The following is a 15701-nucleotide window of genomic DNA, read 5'->3' as shown; positions in this document are numbered from 1 at the left end:
CTGGTTAACATATCAATGAATGAGATGGTACTGAGTCTGGTTAACATATCAATGAATGAGATGGTACTGAGTCTGGTTATCTCCATGGTGCATTGTTTCTGTCAGAGGTACTACCGCAGGCTGCTGTCAATCAATCAATCAATCAATCAATCACATTGGAACTCGCATCACCTGTGCTCTTCCCTCATACACAGCTGATTTAAACGAGGTGTGTTTAGCAACAGGCTCTTATATAGAATCTGTTTGTTCTGGTCTGAAGCTGCTGCTAACTGCGCTGAATGAACTGTCTGTCGTCTAGAAGAGTTCAGAGAGAAATGCTAACATTTAAAAGCAGATTTGTTTGCTAGGGATTGGGACATTTTGTCATTTGTTTTCTAAAGCTGCAGTTTAATTAAGCCTTTAAGTAGTGTCTGTGTTGCTAAGGTAGTTGGCTCAAGGTTGTGTTAAGGTTAGGTGGTTTGACGTTCTAACAATGAAGGAAGAGATTGCAGCAGCAGTGTTCTTCGTTGCTCGGCTGGCGAAGCGCCATGGTAGTTTAGATGCTGAAAGCAGAGAGGAGTTTGCTGCTGCCCTCACCTCAGCCCTGTTTGACACCTACAAGACCCACTGGTACCCTCACACACCTGTCAAGGGACAAGCCTACCGGTCAGTAACTACACACACCTGTCAAGGGACAGGCCTACCGATCAGTAACTACACACACATGTCAAGGGACAGGCCTACCGGTCAGTAACTACACACACCTGTCAAGGGACAGGCCTACCGGTCAGTAACTACACTACACACACCTGTCAAGGGACAGGCCTACCGGTCAGTAACTACACTACACACACCTGTCAAGGGACAGGCCTACCGGTCAGTAACTACACACACCTGTCAAGGGACAGGCCTACCGGTCAGTAACTACACATAAGCAAGATTGTGTTCCGGTGTGTATAACCATTGTGCATGTGTTAGGTGCCTGCGTATGAACCGAGCTCAGCTGAGGGACCCTGTGTTGGAGAGGGCGTGTTTACGGAGTGCTGTCTGTTACGAGGACCTGGGGTTGCCACAGGAGATGACAATCTGGGTCGACCCTGGAGAAGTGTCCTGCAGGTGAGTGCTATTGTACTGAGGCACTACTGTACTGGTATGTCTTACTGGAGCCTCTCGGGCAGACTGTCAACTGGTGTGCCAAATTCAGCCCCTTGGCATGTTAAATGTGGACATAAGACTAAAAACCCACTTGGAATTCACCTCAATTATCTATTTTAAGAAATCTATACCCAAGTATTTACGCTCATAAATAGATGTATGGGAACATGTACAAATGTAAGGTTTGAAATGGTCAAATACAATGTCTGTTTGGGCTTCATGGCTCAATTTGCGGTGTACGTGTTCCGTCCCCCGAACCTCATCTCCAGAACAACTCAATCTAGTTGACACCTGTTCCAGAAGGTTCTACTCCACCCCGGCCTCTCAGTTATCCACAAACTGGTGCTGTGGAGACATGTTCCTTAGGGTGGAGACATGTTCCTTAGGGTGGAGACATGTTCATTAGGGTGGAGCCAGCCGTGGTCATGTTCATTGCAAAAGTTTTTTTTTTTTACAGAATGAGCTAATGAATATGACCCAGGATTGTGTTGATTAGGCCAGTGGTTTTCAAACCTCTCCTCGGAGACCCCCAGCTGCTATATGTGATTATTAGACCAGAACTTTTTAAAACTCTCCACAGGGACAGATTTAATTCATTCCAGAGCTACCACACCTGATTCAAATAATGTCACGCTTTTGACTACTTAAATCAGGTGAGCTTGTTCAGGGCAGAATAAAGCTGAGAAGTCTGAGGGGGGGGGGGGGGGGCACGAGAAGAGGTTTGAGAAATGTATTGGTCTGGCTCAGCTAGAAACTCCCTCTGCTTGTTAACCTGAGCCCAGGGAAAGGGGCTACTGTGTTGTGGCAGGAAGATGTTGTGATGCGTTTCCTGTGTAGGTACGGAGAGCGCAGCGTTCCGTTCTGTGTGATGCAGCTGCAGGGCTGTCACCAAGGTGACAAGGAGTTTTCCCGACGTATACATAATGCAGTGGAGCGGGCCGCCTCCGACATCCAATCAGGTGCTCTGGTTTTCTGTCTTATGTTTTCTGTTTCTCAGACAAATATTTTGTATTTCTTACCCTGATTATCAAATGTGTTGCAACGTGTAATGGGCGGATTGGATTATGCTGAGCTGCGGGAACCGGTCTATGGCACGTGGTGTAACTGGTCAAAGCGCTGATGCGTCCTTCTCAAATCAAACAGTAATCTGCGCAGCTTGGTCATGTTGTCGTCAAAGTTCTAACTAGTTTTCACTGGAAGGCAGTTCCCAAATGAACTGTTCTGGAAGGTTCTACAGTTATGTTTTACTGTAGCCGGTAGGGCAGGGATCGTCAACTGCTTTTGATAAAGACGCCGATCCCTTTTCCCTTGAACAGACTCCTTCCTACTCCTTATCCACATCATTTAGCCTAGTCTACGTCACTTTTGTTTTGAGCCGACTTCGCTGCGGGCTTTGAACGGGGCACCTGGCTCACGCCTGGGAGGCAGCCCCGTTCCAAAACTAATACAACCACTTTTCAACCGGTGAAAACTCCTCTCACCGGGGTAACCCAGGCCAGATAATCGAATCCATTTACTGTGAAAAGTGTTTTAAAGCTTTGATTTGATCCAATCAGGCTGCTCCGACGAGGAGGGCGGGGACACCAGCATGAACAGCAGCTGCAGCAGCCTATCCACTCCCTGCCCTGCCCACAACCCGAAACCCAAAACCATCCCAACAGTCAGCAACCCCAACAGTGTCTACCAAGTAACTAACCAGGTAACTAGCGCTCTAGAGGTGTCTACCAGGTAACTAACAAACTAATGTAAAGAGCTCTGACGTAACAAACCAGGACTGGACAAAGCTCTAGGGCAGGGGTACTGAACTCTTACCATACCAGGTCCGGAGCCTCCTGGTTTTCTGATCTACCTGATAATTGCACCCACCTTGTGTCCCAGGTCTAAACCAGTCCCTAATTTAGAGGGGGAACAATGAAGGGGGGAGAAAATGCAGTGAAACTGGCTTTAAAGTCCAGAGTTGAATTTGAGCGCTCTAGGGATGTTTGATGGGGTTTAGATTCTGGTTGTGTTCAGACATTGCACAGTCGATGATGCAGTGACAGATGTGGTCCAGGTGTTGTAAGAGCTGACAGGCATCAATGATGTGTGACTTTCTTTCTGTTCCAGTTCAGTGAGTTTGCTCCAGTGCCACCCCCTCCGGCCTGGGCCGCTTACTCCAACAGAAGGGCCTTCCCTGGGGATGGCTACCCTCCCCACGGCCCCCCCTCTGGAGGTCTGTTCGCCCAGCAGCACAGCAGCCAGTTCCAGCCTCCTAAAGGAATCAAACCCTACAGAGCCACCTCTTCCTTCACTGGGCCCAGGCAGGACAAGTACCACTGGGTCAGCAAGAACCGCTCCTAGAATGTCAACCTAGAACCTACTGGAAAAACAAGACCCCACTGGCTGCTTGGAGCCCAGAACACTTAAAAATATTAAAAGGTCAAAGTGTGAATTATGAAAAGGTTAAAGCAATGCTGTTATAGCATTTTTAAAGTTGCAGTATTTTTTATTAAAAAAATATTTTATGTCTTAACTATTGTGATTGTTAAACTGGAAAATATTCTCTGAATAAAATTGATTTGTTTTTAACAAACTGGTTGTCTGTTTGCAGTGGATTGTCTAGGACCTCGTTTAGATGAGTGTTTTCAGAGGACCGCTGGGTGGGAGTGTCCAGGTTTACGTCGGTCCATATTATTCAGTGGGGCTCATTTGGTTAGTAACTGAGCTTCAATATTCGTAAACCAACTAGGGTGGGCGTGAGTACGAAGCCAGGATATGGATCTGTGCCAAGACAAGGAGAATTAAACTGAGTTGCAGGACGAAGAATAATTTGTTTGAAAAAAAGGAGGAACTCTTTTCGTTTGGAACTGGTTTGGCTTCAAGCTATTTGACCTCGACCAACAGTAAGTTGACGCATTGTGCTAGCCAAAGGTGGAAAAGCCAGCGGTTTTTACCACCTGAACCCTGCATGTGCGCAAAGACGACTCTACCAGAATGCGTGCAGGAAGTCCCAAGACTTCAAGCCAGGCCTGCACTCCGCTGTCACTCAAGGTGTCATTCATTAGTGGTACTCCCTATGGCAAGTAGTGGGAATGAGAACAAGTGCAATTGCAAAAAACATGGAACCAATAAAGTTTATTCGAAGTCTAAGTAAGAGACCTAGCCGTGTCTGCCAGAACTCTACACAGAATCTCGGGTGATCGAGTTCTCAACGAAATTCGTAAAGCTGCCTTCTCTACCACTGCAGACTTCCGGTCAAGCCGGACCAGAGCCATACATTAGCCTCAGCATTCATTCCATTGACAACTGGAAGCTGCAAAGCAAATGCCTTCAGACCTTATTTCCCAGACGACCACACCGGAGAAATAATCGCAGCTGGGCTGAGGGAGGCACTTTCATCCGGGGGCTTCAAAGAGTCGCTTCATGTATGACCACCGACAGTGGCTCGAACATAGTTAAGACGAGGGTGTTTCCCGCCCCATACACCTTTTTGATATGCCACACTTGTCAGGTGGATGGATTAACTCGGAAAACGAGAAATGCTCAACAAGGATGTAAACTTAGCTGTGTGCAAAATTTGAGAGAAATAAGCTTGTGGTGCCTATGGGAAATGTATGGGGTCTTTATTTCAGCTCATGGGACCAACACTTGAAATATACTGAACAGAAACAACGATGTAAAGGTTATGTAGGCTGGTAGGCTGTAAATGTTGGATCAGAACCCATGCTGACTCTGGTAGGCTGTACATGTTGGATCAGAACCCATGCTGACTCTGGTAGGCTGTACATGTTGGATCAGAACCCATGCTGAGACTGGTTTCCTAGGCTGTACATGTTGGATCAGAACCCATGCTGACTCTGGTTTCCTAGGCTGTACATGTTGGATCAGAACCCATGCTGACTCTGGTAGGCTGTATATGTTGGATCAGAACCCATGCTGACTCTGGTAGGCTGTATATGTTGGATCAGAACCCATGCTGCCTCTGGTTTCCTAGGCTGTACATGTTGGATCAGAACCCATGCTGACTCTGGTAGGCTGTATATGTTGGATCAGAACCCATGCTGACTCTGGTTTCCTAGGCTGTACATGTTGGATCAGAACCCATGCTGACTCTGGTAGGCTGTATATGTTGGATCAGAACCCATGCTGACTCTGGTAGGCTGTATATGTTGGATCAGAACCCATGCTGACTCTGGTTTCCTAGGCTGTACATGTTGGATCAGAACCCATGCTGACTCTGGTTTCCTAGGCTGTACATGTTGGATCAGAACCCTTGCTGACTCTGGTAGGCTGTACATGTTGGATCAGAACCCATGCTGCCTCTGGTTTCCTAGGCTGTACATGTTGGATCAGAACCCATGCTGACTCTGGTTTCCTAGGCTGTACATGTTGGATCAGAACCCTTGCTGACTCTGGTAGGCTGTACATGTTGGATCAGAACCCATGCTGCCTCTGGTTTCCTAGGCTGTACATGTTGGATCAGAACCCATGCTGACTCTGGTAGCCTAGGCTGTATATTTTGCAGAACCCATTCTGACTCTGGTAACCTTGGCTGTAAATGTTGGATCAGAACCCACACTGACTGGTATCCGAGGATGTAAATATTGGATCAGAACCCATGCTGACTCTGGTAGACTGTACATGTTGGATCAGAACCCATGCTGTTGGATCAGAACCCATGCCTGGTAGCCTAGGCTGTATATTTTACAAATAAGAATTTGCTCTTAAGTGACTTGCCTTGTTAAATAAATAAGTCTACTGTATAGGCACTGCAGACATACAGTACCAGTCAAAAGGTTGGACACCCCCCCCCCCCATTCCAATGAGTAAGTGTCCAACCTTTTGACTGGTACTATACATCTCTTCTGATCTGGAATACAGTTGATCAATGTGTTGTTATTACTTCTGTTTCAACCGGATCCATACACTGGTCACTCTTCATGGACAGACAGCTGGGTACAGGGGAGGCTGGTCTCTCCTTCATGGACAGACAACTGGGTACAGGGGAGGCTGGTCTCCTTCGTGGACAGACAGCTGGGTACAGGGGAGGCTGGTCTCCTTCGTGGACAGACAGCTGGGTACAGGGGAGGCTGGTCTCTCCTTCATGGACAGACAGCTGGGTACAGGGGAGGCTGGTCTCCTTCGTGGACAGACAGCTGGGTACAGGGGAGGCTGGTCTCTCCTTCATGGACAGACAGCTGGGTATAGGGGAGGCTGGTCTCTCCTTCATGGACAGACAGCTGGGTACAGGGGAGGCTGGTCTCTCCTTCATGGACAGACAGCTGGGTACAGGGGAGGCTGGTCTCTCCTGATGGAGCCTGATAGACACAGGAAGTGTGACTTCTGTCTAATTAGTTTATTTACAATTTGAGGCATTACATAGTATCAACAGCAATGAAGAGCTGAATAACTTGATACAATGAGGCATTACATAGTATCAACAGCAATGAAGAGCTAAATAACTTGATACAATGAGGCATTACATAGTATCAACAGCAACGAAGAGCTGAATGACTTGATACAATGAGGCATTACATAGTATCAACAGCAACGAAGAGCTAAATAACTTGATACAATGAGGCATTACATAGTATCAACAGCAACGAAGAGCTGAATGACTTGATACAATGAGGCATTACATAGTATCAACAGCAACGAAGAGCTGAATGACTTGATACAATGAGGCATTACATAGTATCAACAGCAATGACGAGCTGAATAACTTGATACAATGTTACACAATAAATTGGTAAACACGGTACAAATGGAAAATCTATTTTCTTCAAACCTGTCACAGTGCTGGAGGCAAAGCTGCGGGAAGTAGGGGTGCTGAGTGTGCAGCAGCACCCCCTGACAAATCGGAATTTAAAAAAATATGAATACATTAAAATAAAAATCTCACAATAGTAGTGCACCGGGCCACAGCAAATTAATCTCTCTCCCCAGCCACTTGTGTTGCAAAAGCAAAGTTCAATATTTAAAGTTCACTGAGAAAAATACAAGTGAAATTCATCTCCCATTGAGCAAAATCATTGGGTTAGTAGATTAGGTCCATGTCAGCTCAACAACTTCCCAATTAAAGTCCAGCCAACTTAGATACTGAAGTTGTATTTTTCACAGTGTGTCTTGAGCAGCCGTATCATTTAAGGAAGTGATGTAATATAACAGTCATCAACAGTTAAATTTTCATCACACACAGAATGCTGTTCATCGACTGCTGTTGGATCAGCCTAGCATTTAACACCATAGTACCCTACAAACTCGTCATCAAGCTCGAGACCCTGGGTCTCGACCCCGCCGTGTGCAACTGGGTACTGGACTTCCTGACGGGCCGCCCCCAGGTGGTGAGGGTAGGTAACAACATCTCCACCCCGCTGATCCTCAACACTGGGGCCCCACAAGGGTGCGTTCTGAGCCCTCTCCTGTACTCCCTGTTCACCCACGACTGCGTGGCCACGCACGCCTCCAACTCAATCATCAAGTTTGCGAACGACACAACAGTGGTAGGCTTGATTACCAACAACAACGAGACTGCCTACAGGGAGGAGGTGAGGGCCCTCGAAGTGTGGTGTCAGGAAAATTACCTCACACGCAAAGTCAACAAAACTAAGGAGATGATTGTGGACTTCAGGAAACAACAGAGGGAACACCCCCCTATCCACATCGATGGGACAGTAGTGGAGAGGGTAGTAAGTTTTAAGTTCCTCGGCGTACACATCACAGACAAACTGAATTGGTCCACCCACACAGACAGCATCGTGAAGAAGGCGCAGCAGCGCCTCTTTAACCTCAGGAGGCTGAAGAAATTCGGCTTGTCACCAAAAGCACTCACAAACTTCTACAGATGCACAATCGAGAGCATCCTGTCGGGCTGTATCACCGCCTGGTACGGCAACTGCTCTGCCCACAACCGTAAGGCTCTCCAGAGGGTAGTGAGGTCTGCACAACGCATCACCGGGGGCAAACTACCTGCCCTCCAGGACACCTACACCACCCGATGTCACAGGAAGGCCATAAAGATCATCAAGGACAACAACCACCCGAGCCACTGCCTGTTCACCCCGCTATCATCCAGAAGGCGAGGTCAGTACAGGTGCATCAAAGCAGGGACCGAGAGACTGAAAAACAGCTTCTATCTCAAGGCCATCAGACTGTTAAACAGCCATCACTAACATTGAGTGGCTGCTGCCAACACACTGACTCAACTCCAGCCACTTTAATAATGTGAATTGATGTAAAATATATCACTAGCCACTTTAAACAATGCTACTTAATATAATGTTTACATACCCTACATTATTCATCTCATATGTATACGTATATACTGTACTCTATATCATCTACTGCATCTTTATGTAATACATGTATCACTAGCCACTTTAACTATGCCACTTTGTTTACATACTCATCTCATTTGTACATACTGTACTCGATACCATCTACTGCATCTTGCCTATGCCGCTCTGTACCATCACTCATTCATATATCTTTATGTACATATTCTTTATCCCTTTACACTTGTGTGTATAAGGTAGTAGTTTTGGAATTGTTAGTTAGATTACTCGTTGGTTATTACTGCATTGTCGGAACTAGAAGCACAAGCATTTCGCTACACTCGCATTAACATCTGCTAACCATGTGTATGTGACAAATACATTTGATTTGATTTGGCTTTGGTGTCGCTGTCATGTTCCCTAAAAATACTTTTAGAGGCTGTGGTCTCCTTCTCACCCACCCACCAGGGTTATTCCACAAAATCTTGATTTCTGAACTCGTCCTAAGTTAAAACATTAGCGTTGTTTAAAAATGAAAATAAACGTATTTTACTTGCATTATTCGAGGTCTGACAACACTGCATATTTTTTGTTATTTTGACCAGTTGTCATTTTCCGCAAATAAATCCTCTAAATGACAATATTTTAATTTGGGAGAAATGTTGCTGGTTTATAGAATAAAACAAATATGTTAATTTTACACAAACACATAGTAAAACCAGAGAATGATAATTTTGCAGTGGTCTTCATTTCTTCCAGAGCTGTATATTTATGAAGTCATTGACAAAACAAAATAGAAAACGCGGCATTTCATGACGTTCATTGCACTGTTTGTCCCTCGGTCCTCTCCGTTCCCTAATGTAGGTGGACTGTTTTCAAAATGGCTGCGTCCACGAATGACAGTAAAGGAGCGTCTCTCTCCAAATCCGAGTATCTGAAACGTTATTTATCTGCAGATGGAGACGCCAAGAAGTCAAGGGAGAAGAAGGCTAAAAAGAAAGGCATTAAAACTACAGGAAAAGGGTGAGTATGTGTGAAAACACCGTGGGAATATGGAGTTAAACAGTTAGGCAGTAGCTAACGTTAGCATGCTAGCCCTACTACACTCTGATAAGTTTGTTATGCTAGCCAGCTAACGTTATCTGGTCGATGTTTCGCTGTAGTTTCTAACCTCTGTTGGCGAACTCCAGTAGCTAGTTAACTAGCTGGCTAGCATTAAAAAAAGTTGTTATTTGGCAGTAGTTTCTAACCGCTCTGTTAACGTAAACTCACGTAAACTCGTACATCCCCTTGGTCCGTACAATTGCCCTTATTTTAGAGCCCCAAAAACGTAATACTTCCAGATCAACTGTAATGTCAATATCATTGTAAAGCACAATTTCTCCCATTTCCAACATAATCAATTACTTGACCTAAACGCTGCCCGTTTCTGCATAATTTAAGCAGGCAATGAGCCCCCGTCGGGTCTTTTTAAAAATGGCGGGTTAGGAAGCGAAACTAATGCGTGATAGTGAGACGGAGAGATGTTGTGTGGGAAAATTGCTTTTTTTCACTCGATCTGTCCAACTTATCACCTTATCGCCTCTAAAATGTAAATTAAAACACTATAAAGAGTTTATATAATGTGTCATTACATACCTACTTGGAGGTTTGTGTCGAATTTTAATTGGGTTTTTAGGGCGGTTCTAAAGTGATGTTAGAAGTAAACAGGGGCTTTGAGAATGATCGCATGCAACGATGACGCAAAAAATGACTAGGTATCCCCCTTTACCCCTGTCACTGTCCATTTCTTGTTTTTAATGATGAAAGAAGTGCTACACCTGGTGGAGAGAGATTGTAAGACAGAAATAGTTGCTTTATGTGTGCTGTACGTTACGACATGACACGTCACGATATAACGGAGGGTCAGTTCTCAACTGACTCTTCGTTTAACAGTCTGATGGCCTTGAGATAGAAGCTGTTTTTCAGTCTTTCGGTCGGGTGGTTGTTGTCCTTGATGATCTTTATGGCCTTCCAATACTATAGATCCATTACCATGTTGATCAACGCTTGAATAAAAACCTAGTTCCCACCGCCAATTTTGAAGTCAACACAGTCGCTACAGTCCCATTAGTTTTCTCTGTAGCCTCGTTTAAATGTTGTGGTTGCGCATATTTGTACGGAATGGGGTGAGTTTACGTTACTCGGTCTGAGCAGGATGAAGATAGTAGATGACGATGTGGATTGGAAACAGCTGGCCGGCGAGGAGAAGGGGAACGAAGAGGAGGAAGAGGAGGAGGCGCCAGTGGTAAATAATGCTACATAACTAGCTAACTTCACTGTCACTTTGTTTTCAGTTGGGGTCACCTTTACCAAAAACATAATTTTAGAGTGGCTAGCTAGTGCTCTGATCCACTCACCTGTGTCTCTCGCTCTGTATTGTGTGTCAGGTTGCTGAGGTGATAGACGAGCGTCCAGATGAGATCAAACGCCTGGAAGCCTTCAGGACCAGCAACAAATGGAGAGTGATGGGAGGTGAGCCAGACAGCAGTGGAGGTGCGCTCAGGTGTTGTCCGCTGCATGGTGTGTGTGTGCATATATATATATATATTTCTCTCTGTTCAGCTGATGAAGAGGTCCCAGAGGAGGAGGAACAGAGAGTTCGACACGATTCGCCAGAGCCCCTGTCACTCAGAAAGCAGCGTCATGATTCGCCAGAGCCCCTGTCACTCAGAAAGCAGCGTCATGATTCGCCAGAGCCCCTGTCACTCAGAATGCAGCGTCATGATTCGCCAGAGCCCCTGTCACTCAGAAAGCAGCGTCATGATTCGCCGGACGTCTCTCCGCATAGGAGGATTGGACATGAATCCCCCGATGCGTCTCTTCGTAGACTGAAGCCTAGCGTTCCTCCATCATCATCATCATCATCCCAACCCCCCCACAGGACACACAGCAGAGGTGAGACCTGACCCCTAACCTCTGACCCTGAAATCAGTGTTCTTGGACAAGTTCAGAGGTGTATTCACTTGGAATCAAACTGAGAAAGACCAACCTCAATTTGTCCAATAGAAACAAAAAAAACTCTGTTTGGAGTAAACAGTTTCTGTTGCAAAACGTTTTGCTACAGTTTGCGACTAATGAATACAATCCATGTTAACATCCATTCAAAGACAAATCTCTCTATATAACCCTGGGGTGTATTCATTTAGTACCAGTTTTGCAACGGCAACCATTTACTCCAAATGGAAGTTGTTTTCTGATTTAAAAAGTCCATATTGGACAAATTCTGGTGGGTCCCTCCCTGTTTCATTCTGTTTGGTTCCGTTGGTTCCTAATTAATACTCCCCTACTCTACAGCGTGGGTTGTAGTTCACCACGTTCTTGGTGTGGTTAAGTTCTGAAGTCTTTAAAAAAAATTTTTTTTAAATTTCTTCAGATTCATCTCCGTCCAGGAAAAAAGCAAAGTCTTCATCGTCTGCTCGTGTTGGCCAGCGCTCTTCAGGGTCTGAACAATCCCCACCCAGGAGGCGGGCTCAGAACGGGCCCGGCTCAGACTCAGACCAATCACCTCCAAGGAAAAGGACACAGATGGGAGGGGCCTCTGATTCTGACCAATCACCGCCCAGGAGAAGGCGAAAGGGTGGGCAGAACTGTGATTCTGACCAATCGCCCCCTAGGAGGCGAACCCATGGTGGGAGGGGCTCAGACTCTGACCTCTCCCCCCCTCGTAGGCCTGACCAATCACAGGTGAGCATGTGGCGCTGAAGGGAAGAGGCACAGAAGTATTGGGCCATGTTCAGTTGACATATGTTTTGGAATGTTGCAGATAGAAATGTCATGAATAGAGCCAACATGAATGCCTTATTCTACATGTCAGATAGGCATGTTTGTTCCACATAGCATATTTCTATTTGAACGTTCTGAAACAATGTATCCTGCTGAACATGCCCCTGTCGCTAGGTAGAGAAGTTTTGTGGAAGCTTTGCCCATTCTAACATCTGTGTGTGTTAGTCTCGGAGCATGCTGTCAGGAGCCGCAGCAGGACTGGTATCAGTGGAGGTTCTAAGAAGAGAACAGGAGGAGAACCGACGCAGAGACAAGATCAACCAGCCGCTAGAAGGTACTACTCACACACCACACACACACCCTCCCGCTGTATGTTACCACACACACACCCTCCCGCTGTATGTTACTATAGTACACCAGACACACACACACCCGACACACACACCCTCCCGCTGTATGTTACCACACACACACCCTCCCGCTGTATGTTACTATAGTACACCAGACACACACACACCCTCCCGCTGTATGTTACTATAGTACACCACACACACACCCGACACACACACCCTCCTGCTGTATGTTACTATAGTACACCAGACACACACACACACCCTCCTGCTGTATGTTACTATAGTACACCAGACACACACCCTCCCGCTGTATGTTACTATAGTACACCAGACACACACACACACCCTCCTGCTGTATGTTACTATAGTACACCACACACACACACACCCTCCTGCTGTATGTTACTATAGTACACCACACACACACACACCCTCCTGCTGTATGTTACTATAGTACACCACACACACACACACCCTCCTGCTGTATGTTACTATAGTACACCACACACACACACACCCTCCCGCTGTATGTTACTATAGTACACCACACACACACACACCCTCCTGCTGTATGTTACTATAGTACACCAGACACACACACACACCCTCCTGCTGTATGTTACTATAGTACACCACACACACACCCTCCCGCTGTATGTTACTATAGTACACCACACACACACACACACACCCTCCTGCTGTATGTTACTATAGTACACCACACACACACACACCCTCCTGCTGTATGTTACTATAGTACACCACACACACACACACACCCTCCTGCTGTATGTTACTATAGTACACCACACACACACCCTCCTGCTGTATGTTACTATAGTACACCAGACACACACACACCCTCCCGCTGTATGTTACTATAGTACACCAGACACACACACACACCCTCCTGCTGTATGTTACTATAGTACACCACACACACACACACACCCTCCTGCTGTATGTTACTATAGTACACCAGACACACACACACCCTCCTGCTGTATGTTACTATAGTACACCAGACACACACACACCCTCCTGCTGTATGTTACTATAGTACACCACACACACACCCTCCCACTATATGTTACCAGACACACACCCTCCCGATGTATGTAGTTAGCTAGCGCTAGTCTGCTGTACTCACTAGGTAGTTAGCTAGCTAGCGCTAGTCTGCTGTACTCACTAGGTAGTGTTGGCTAGCGCTAGTCTGCTGTACTCACTAGGTAGTTAGCTAGCTAGCGCTAGTCTGCTGTACTCACTAGGTAGTGTTGGCTAGCGCTAGTCTGCTGTACTCACTAGGTAGTGTTGGCTAGCGCTAGTCTGCTGTACTCACTAGGTGTAATACTATGTTGTGTGTTATACTAATCCATCTGTTCTGTCTCTCTCCTGCAGATGCGTCTCGAAATGCGGAGACTGTGTTCAGAGATAAGAGTGGGAAGCGGAGAGACATCGAGACAGAGAGAGAGGAGCAGAGGAGGAAGGCCGGAGAGAAGGCAGAGAAAGACCTGAAATATGCTCAGTGGGGGAAAGGGTGAGAGAGACTGTGTGTCGTATGAATGTATATTTATCTTTACTATTTTCTACATTGTAGAATAATAGTGAAGACCTCAAAACTATGAAATAACACATATGGAATCATGTAGGAACCAAAAAAGTGTTAAACAAATCAAAATATATTTGAGATTCTTCAAATAAGCCACCCTTTGCCTTGATGACAGCTTTGCACACTCTTGCAATCTCACACCATGGATTAAACAAGTGACATCAATAAGGGATCATAGCTTTCAGCTGGTCAGTCTGTCTGTCATTTACGTGTCTGTGTGTGTCTGTCTGTGTGTGTCTGTGTGTGTGTAGTGTGGCCCAGGGCCAGATGCAGCTGCAGAATGTTGAGGATGCGTTGAGGGAATCCCAGAAGCCTCTAGCACGTTCCTGTGATGACCAGGACCTGGACAGGATGTTGAGAGAGCAGGAGAGAGAGGGAGACCCCATGTTGGCCATGATGAGACGCAAAAAGGACCGAGACAACAAACTACGAGGAGTCAAAGGTGTGTGGGTGTGTGTGGGTGGGGGGGGGGGTGTATTGTGGCTCTAGGGCCACATCGGGATTTCAATGTTCAGCAAAAGGCCGCACCTATTTATTTTGGGGGCTGCTTTTTTTTCTCTACAAGCAATTTGTAGGCCAGAAAAACAGCAGTTATTTGAAAATCTATATAGTAGGTACATTTATGTTGTGTTCTTCGTTTCTGTCAGAGGTCCAGAGTGGCCTGGAGTGGTTTCAACCCCTGGTGTGTGAAGGGTTAAGATGAAACAAATGCTAAGATTCTACTTGTGATGTACCACAGGTTCCAACCCTCCTCGGCCAATCACAATGAATCTCTGACACTTCCTGTTGTTGTTTACAGAGAAGCCTCGCTACAAAGGCCCGGCTCCGCCCCCAAACCGCTTCAACATTCCACCAGGCTACCGTTGGGACGGAGTGGACAGGTACACCTCTCACCCCCTGTGTGTGTGTTGGGGGGGTCTGTGTGTGTGTGGGGGGGGGGGGGTCTGTGTGTGTGGGGGGTCTGTGTGTGTGTGTTGTGGGTCTGTGTGTGTGTTGGGGGGGTATGTGTGTGTGTATAGCGCCACGCTCATTTATCATTCATATATAATTAGAATTAACATTATAATTACTCTCATATTATTGTGTGTGTGTGTGTGTGTGTCAGGTCGAATGGTTTTGAACAGAAGCGGTACACCAGGATGGCTGATAAGAAGGCTGTGCAGGAGATGGCCTACAAGTGGAGCGTGGAAGATATGTAGAGGAGAGATGGAGACCGAGGCGCTGGCTGTTAAGAGAACACCATGAGACTGCTTCAACAAACCCAGCAGGCTCTACATTACACACTGTACTGTGTAAAGGAAGTCAACAATGTGGTTTTTCCTGCTTTATTAAATACTGTTTTGTAACTCTGTGGCTCCTGATTTATATTCTGTTGTATGTTAATAGCAGATTCTGTGAGATGACAACCAGCATCACCGCAGATATCAAGATGAGCCCTTACCCAGTCACATACAGAGTCTCAAGATGAGCCCTTACCCAGTCACATACAGTCTCAAGATGAGCCCTTACCCAGTCACATACCGTCTCAAGATGAGCCCTTACCCAGTCACATACAGTCTCAAGATGAGCCCTTACCCAGTCACATAC

At 46.1% G+C, this 15701-nt stretch overlaps 2 protein-coding genes across 2 annotated transcripts; both read left to right on the top strand.

Annotated features, from left to right (window-relative positions):
- Nucleotides 1–215: 215 nt before the first annotated feature.
- btg4 (B-cell translocation gene 4) lies at nucleotides 216–3706 on the top strand. Its single transcript, XM_036968209.1, has 5 exons — nucleotides 216–645; nucleotides 958–1095; nucleotides 1972–2093; nucleotides 2691–2833; nucleotides 3241–3706. Exons 1-5 carry the CDS (start codon nucleotides 473–475, stop codon nucleotides 3472–3474), a joined length of 810 nt encoding a protein of 269 aa, XP_036824104.1. The 5' UTR covers nucleotides 216–472; the 3' UTR covers nucleotides 3475–3706.
- Nucleotides 3707–9238: 5532 nt separating this feature from the next.
- Nucleotides 9239–15460, top strand: bud13 (BUD13 homolog). The gene is made up of 10 exons (XM_036968121.1): nucleotides 9239–9410; nucleotides 10584–10674; nucleotides 10817–10901; nucleotides 10992–11324; nucleotides 11803–12113; nucleotides 12378–12486; nucleotides 13904–14042; nucleotides 14366–14556; nucleotides 14914–14995; nucleotides 15220–15460. Exons 1-10 carry the CDS (start codon nucleotides 9268–9270, stop codon nucleotides 15311–15313), a joined length of 1578 nt encoding a protein of 525 aa, XP_036824016.1. The 5' UTR covers nucleotides 9239–9267; the 3' UTR covers nucleotides 15314–15460.
- The last annotated feature ends 241 nt before the right edge of the window (nucleotides 15461–15701 follow it).

Source organism: Oncorhynchus mykiss, chromosome Y (genome assembly GCF_013265735.2).
Source record: "Oncorhynchus mykiss isolate Arlee chromosome Y, USDA_OmykA_1.1, whole genome shotgun sequence".
NCBI lineage: Eukaryota > Metazoa > Chordata > Actinopteri > Salmoniformes > Salmonidae > Oncorhynchus > Oncorhynchus mykiss.
Note: the sequence above shows the minus strand (reverse complement) of the source record. Positions and strands in the feature narration are given on the sequence as shown.

Excerpts from the sequence above, each read along its gene's own strand:
- btg4 (XM_036968209.1), top strand. The coding sequence starts at position 473 with ATGAAGGAAGAGATTGCAGCAGCAGTGTTCTTCGTTGCTCGGCTGGCG. Across the intron at positions 646-957 it reads GTCAAGGGACAAGCCTACCG|GTGCCTGCGTATGAACCGAG; the intron begins GTCAGTAACTAC and ends TGCATGTGTTAG. Across the intron at positions 2,094-2,690 it reads CGCCTCCGACATCCAATCAG|GCTGCTCCGACGAGGAGGGC; the intron begins GTGCTCTGGTTT and ends TGATCCAATCAG.
- bud13 (XM_036968121.1), top strand. The coding sequence starts at position 9,268 with ATGGCTGCGTCCACGAATGACAGTAAAGGAGCGTCTCTCTCCAAATCC. Across the intron at positions 14,557-14,913 it reads CAAACTACGAGGAGTCAAAG|AGAAGCCTCGCTACAAAGGC; the intron begins GTGTGTGGGTGT and ends TGTTGTTTACAG. Across the intron at positions 14,996-15,219 it reads CGTTGGGACGGAGTGGACAG|GTCGAATGGTTTTGAACAGA; the intron begins GTACACCTCTCA and ends TGTGTGTGTCAG.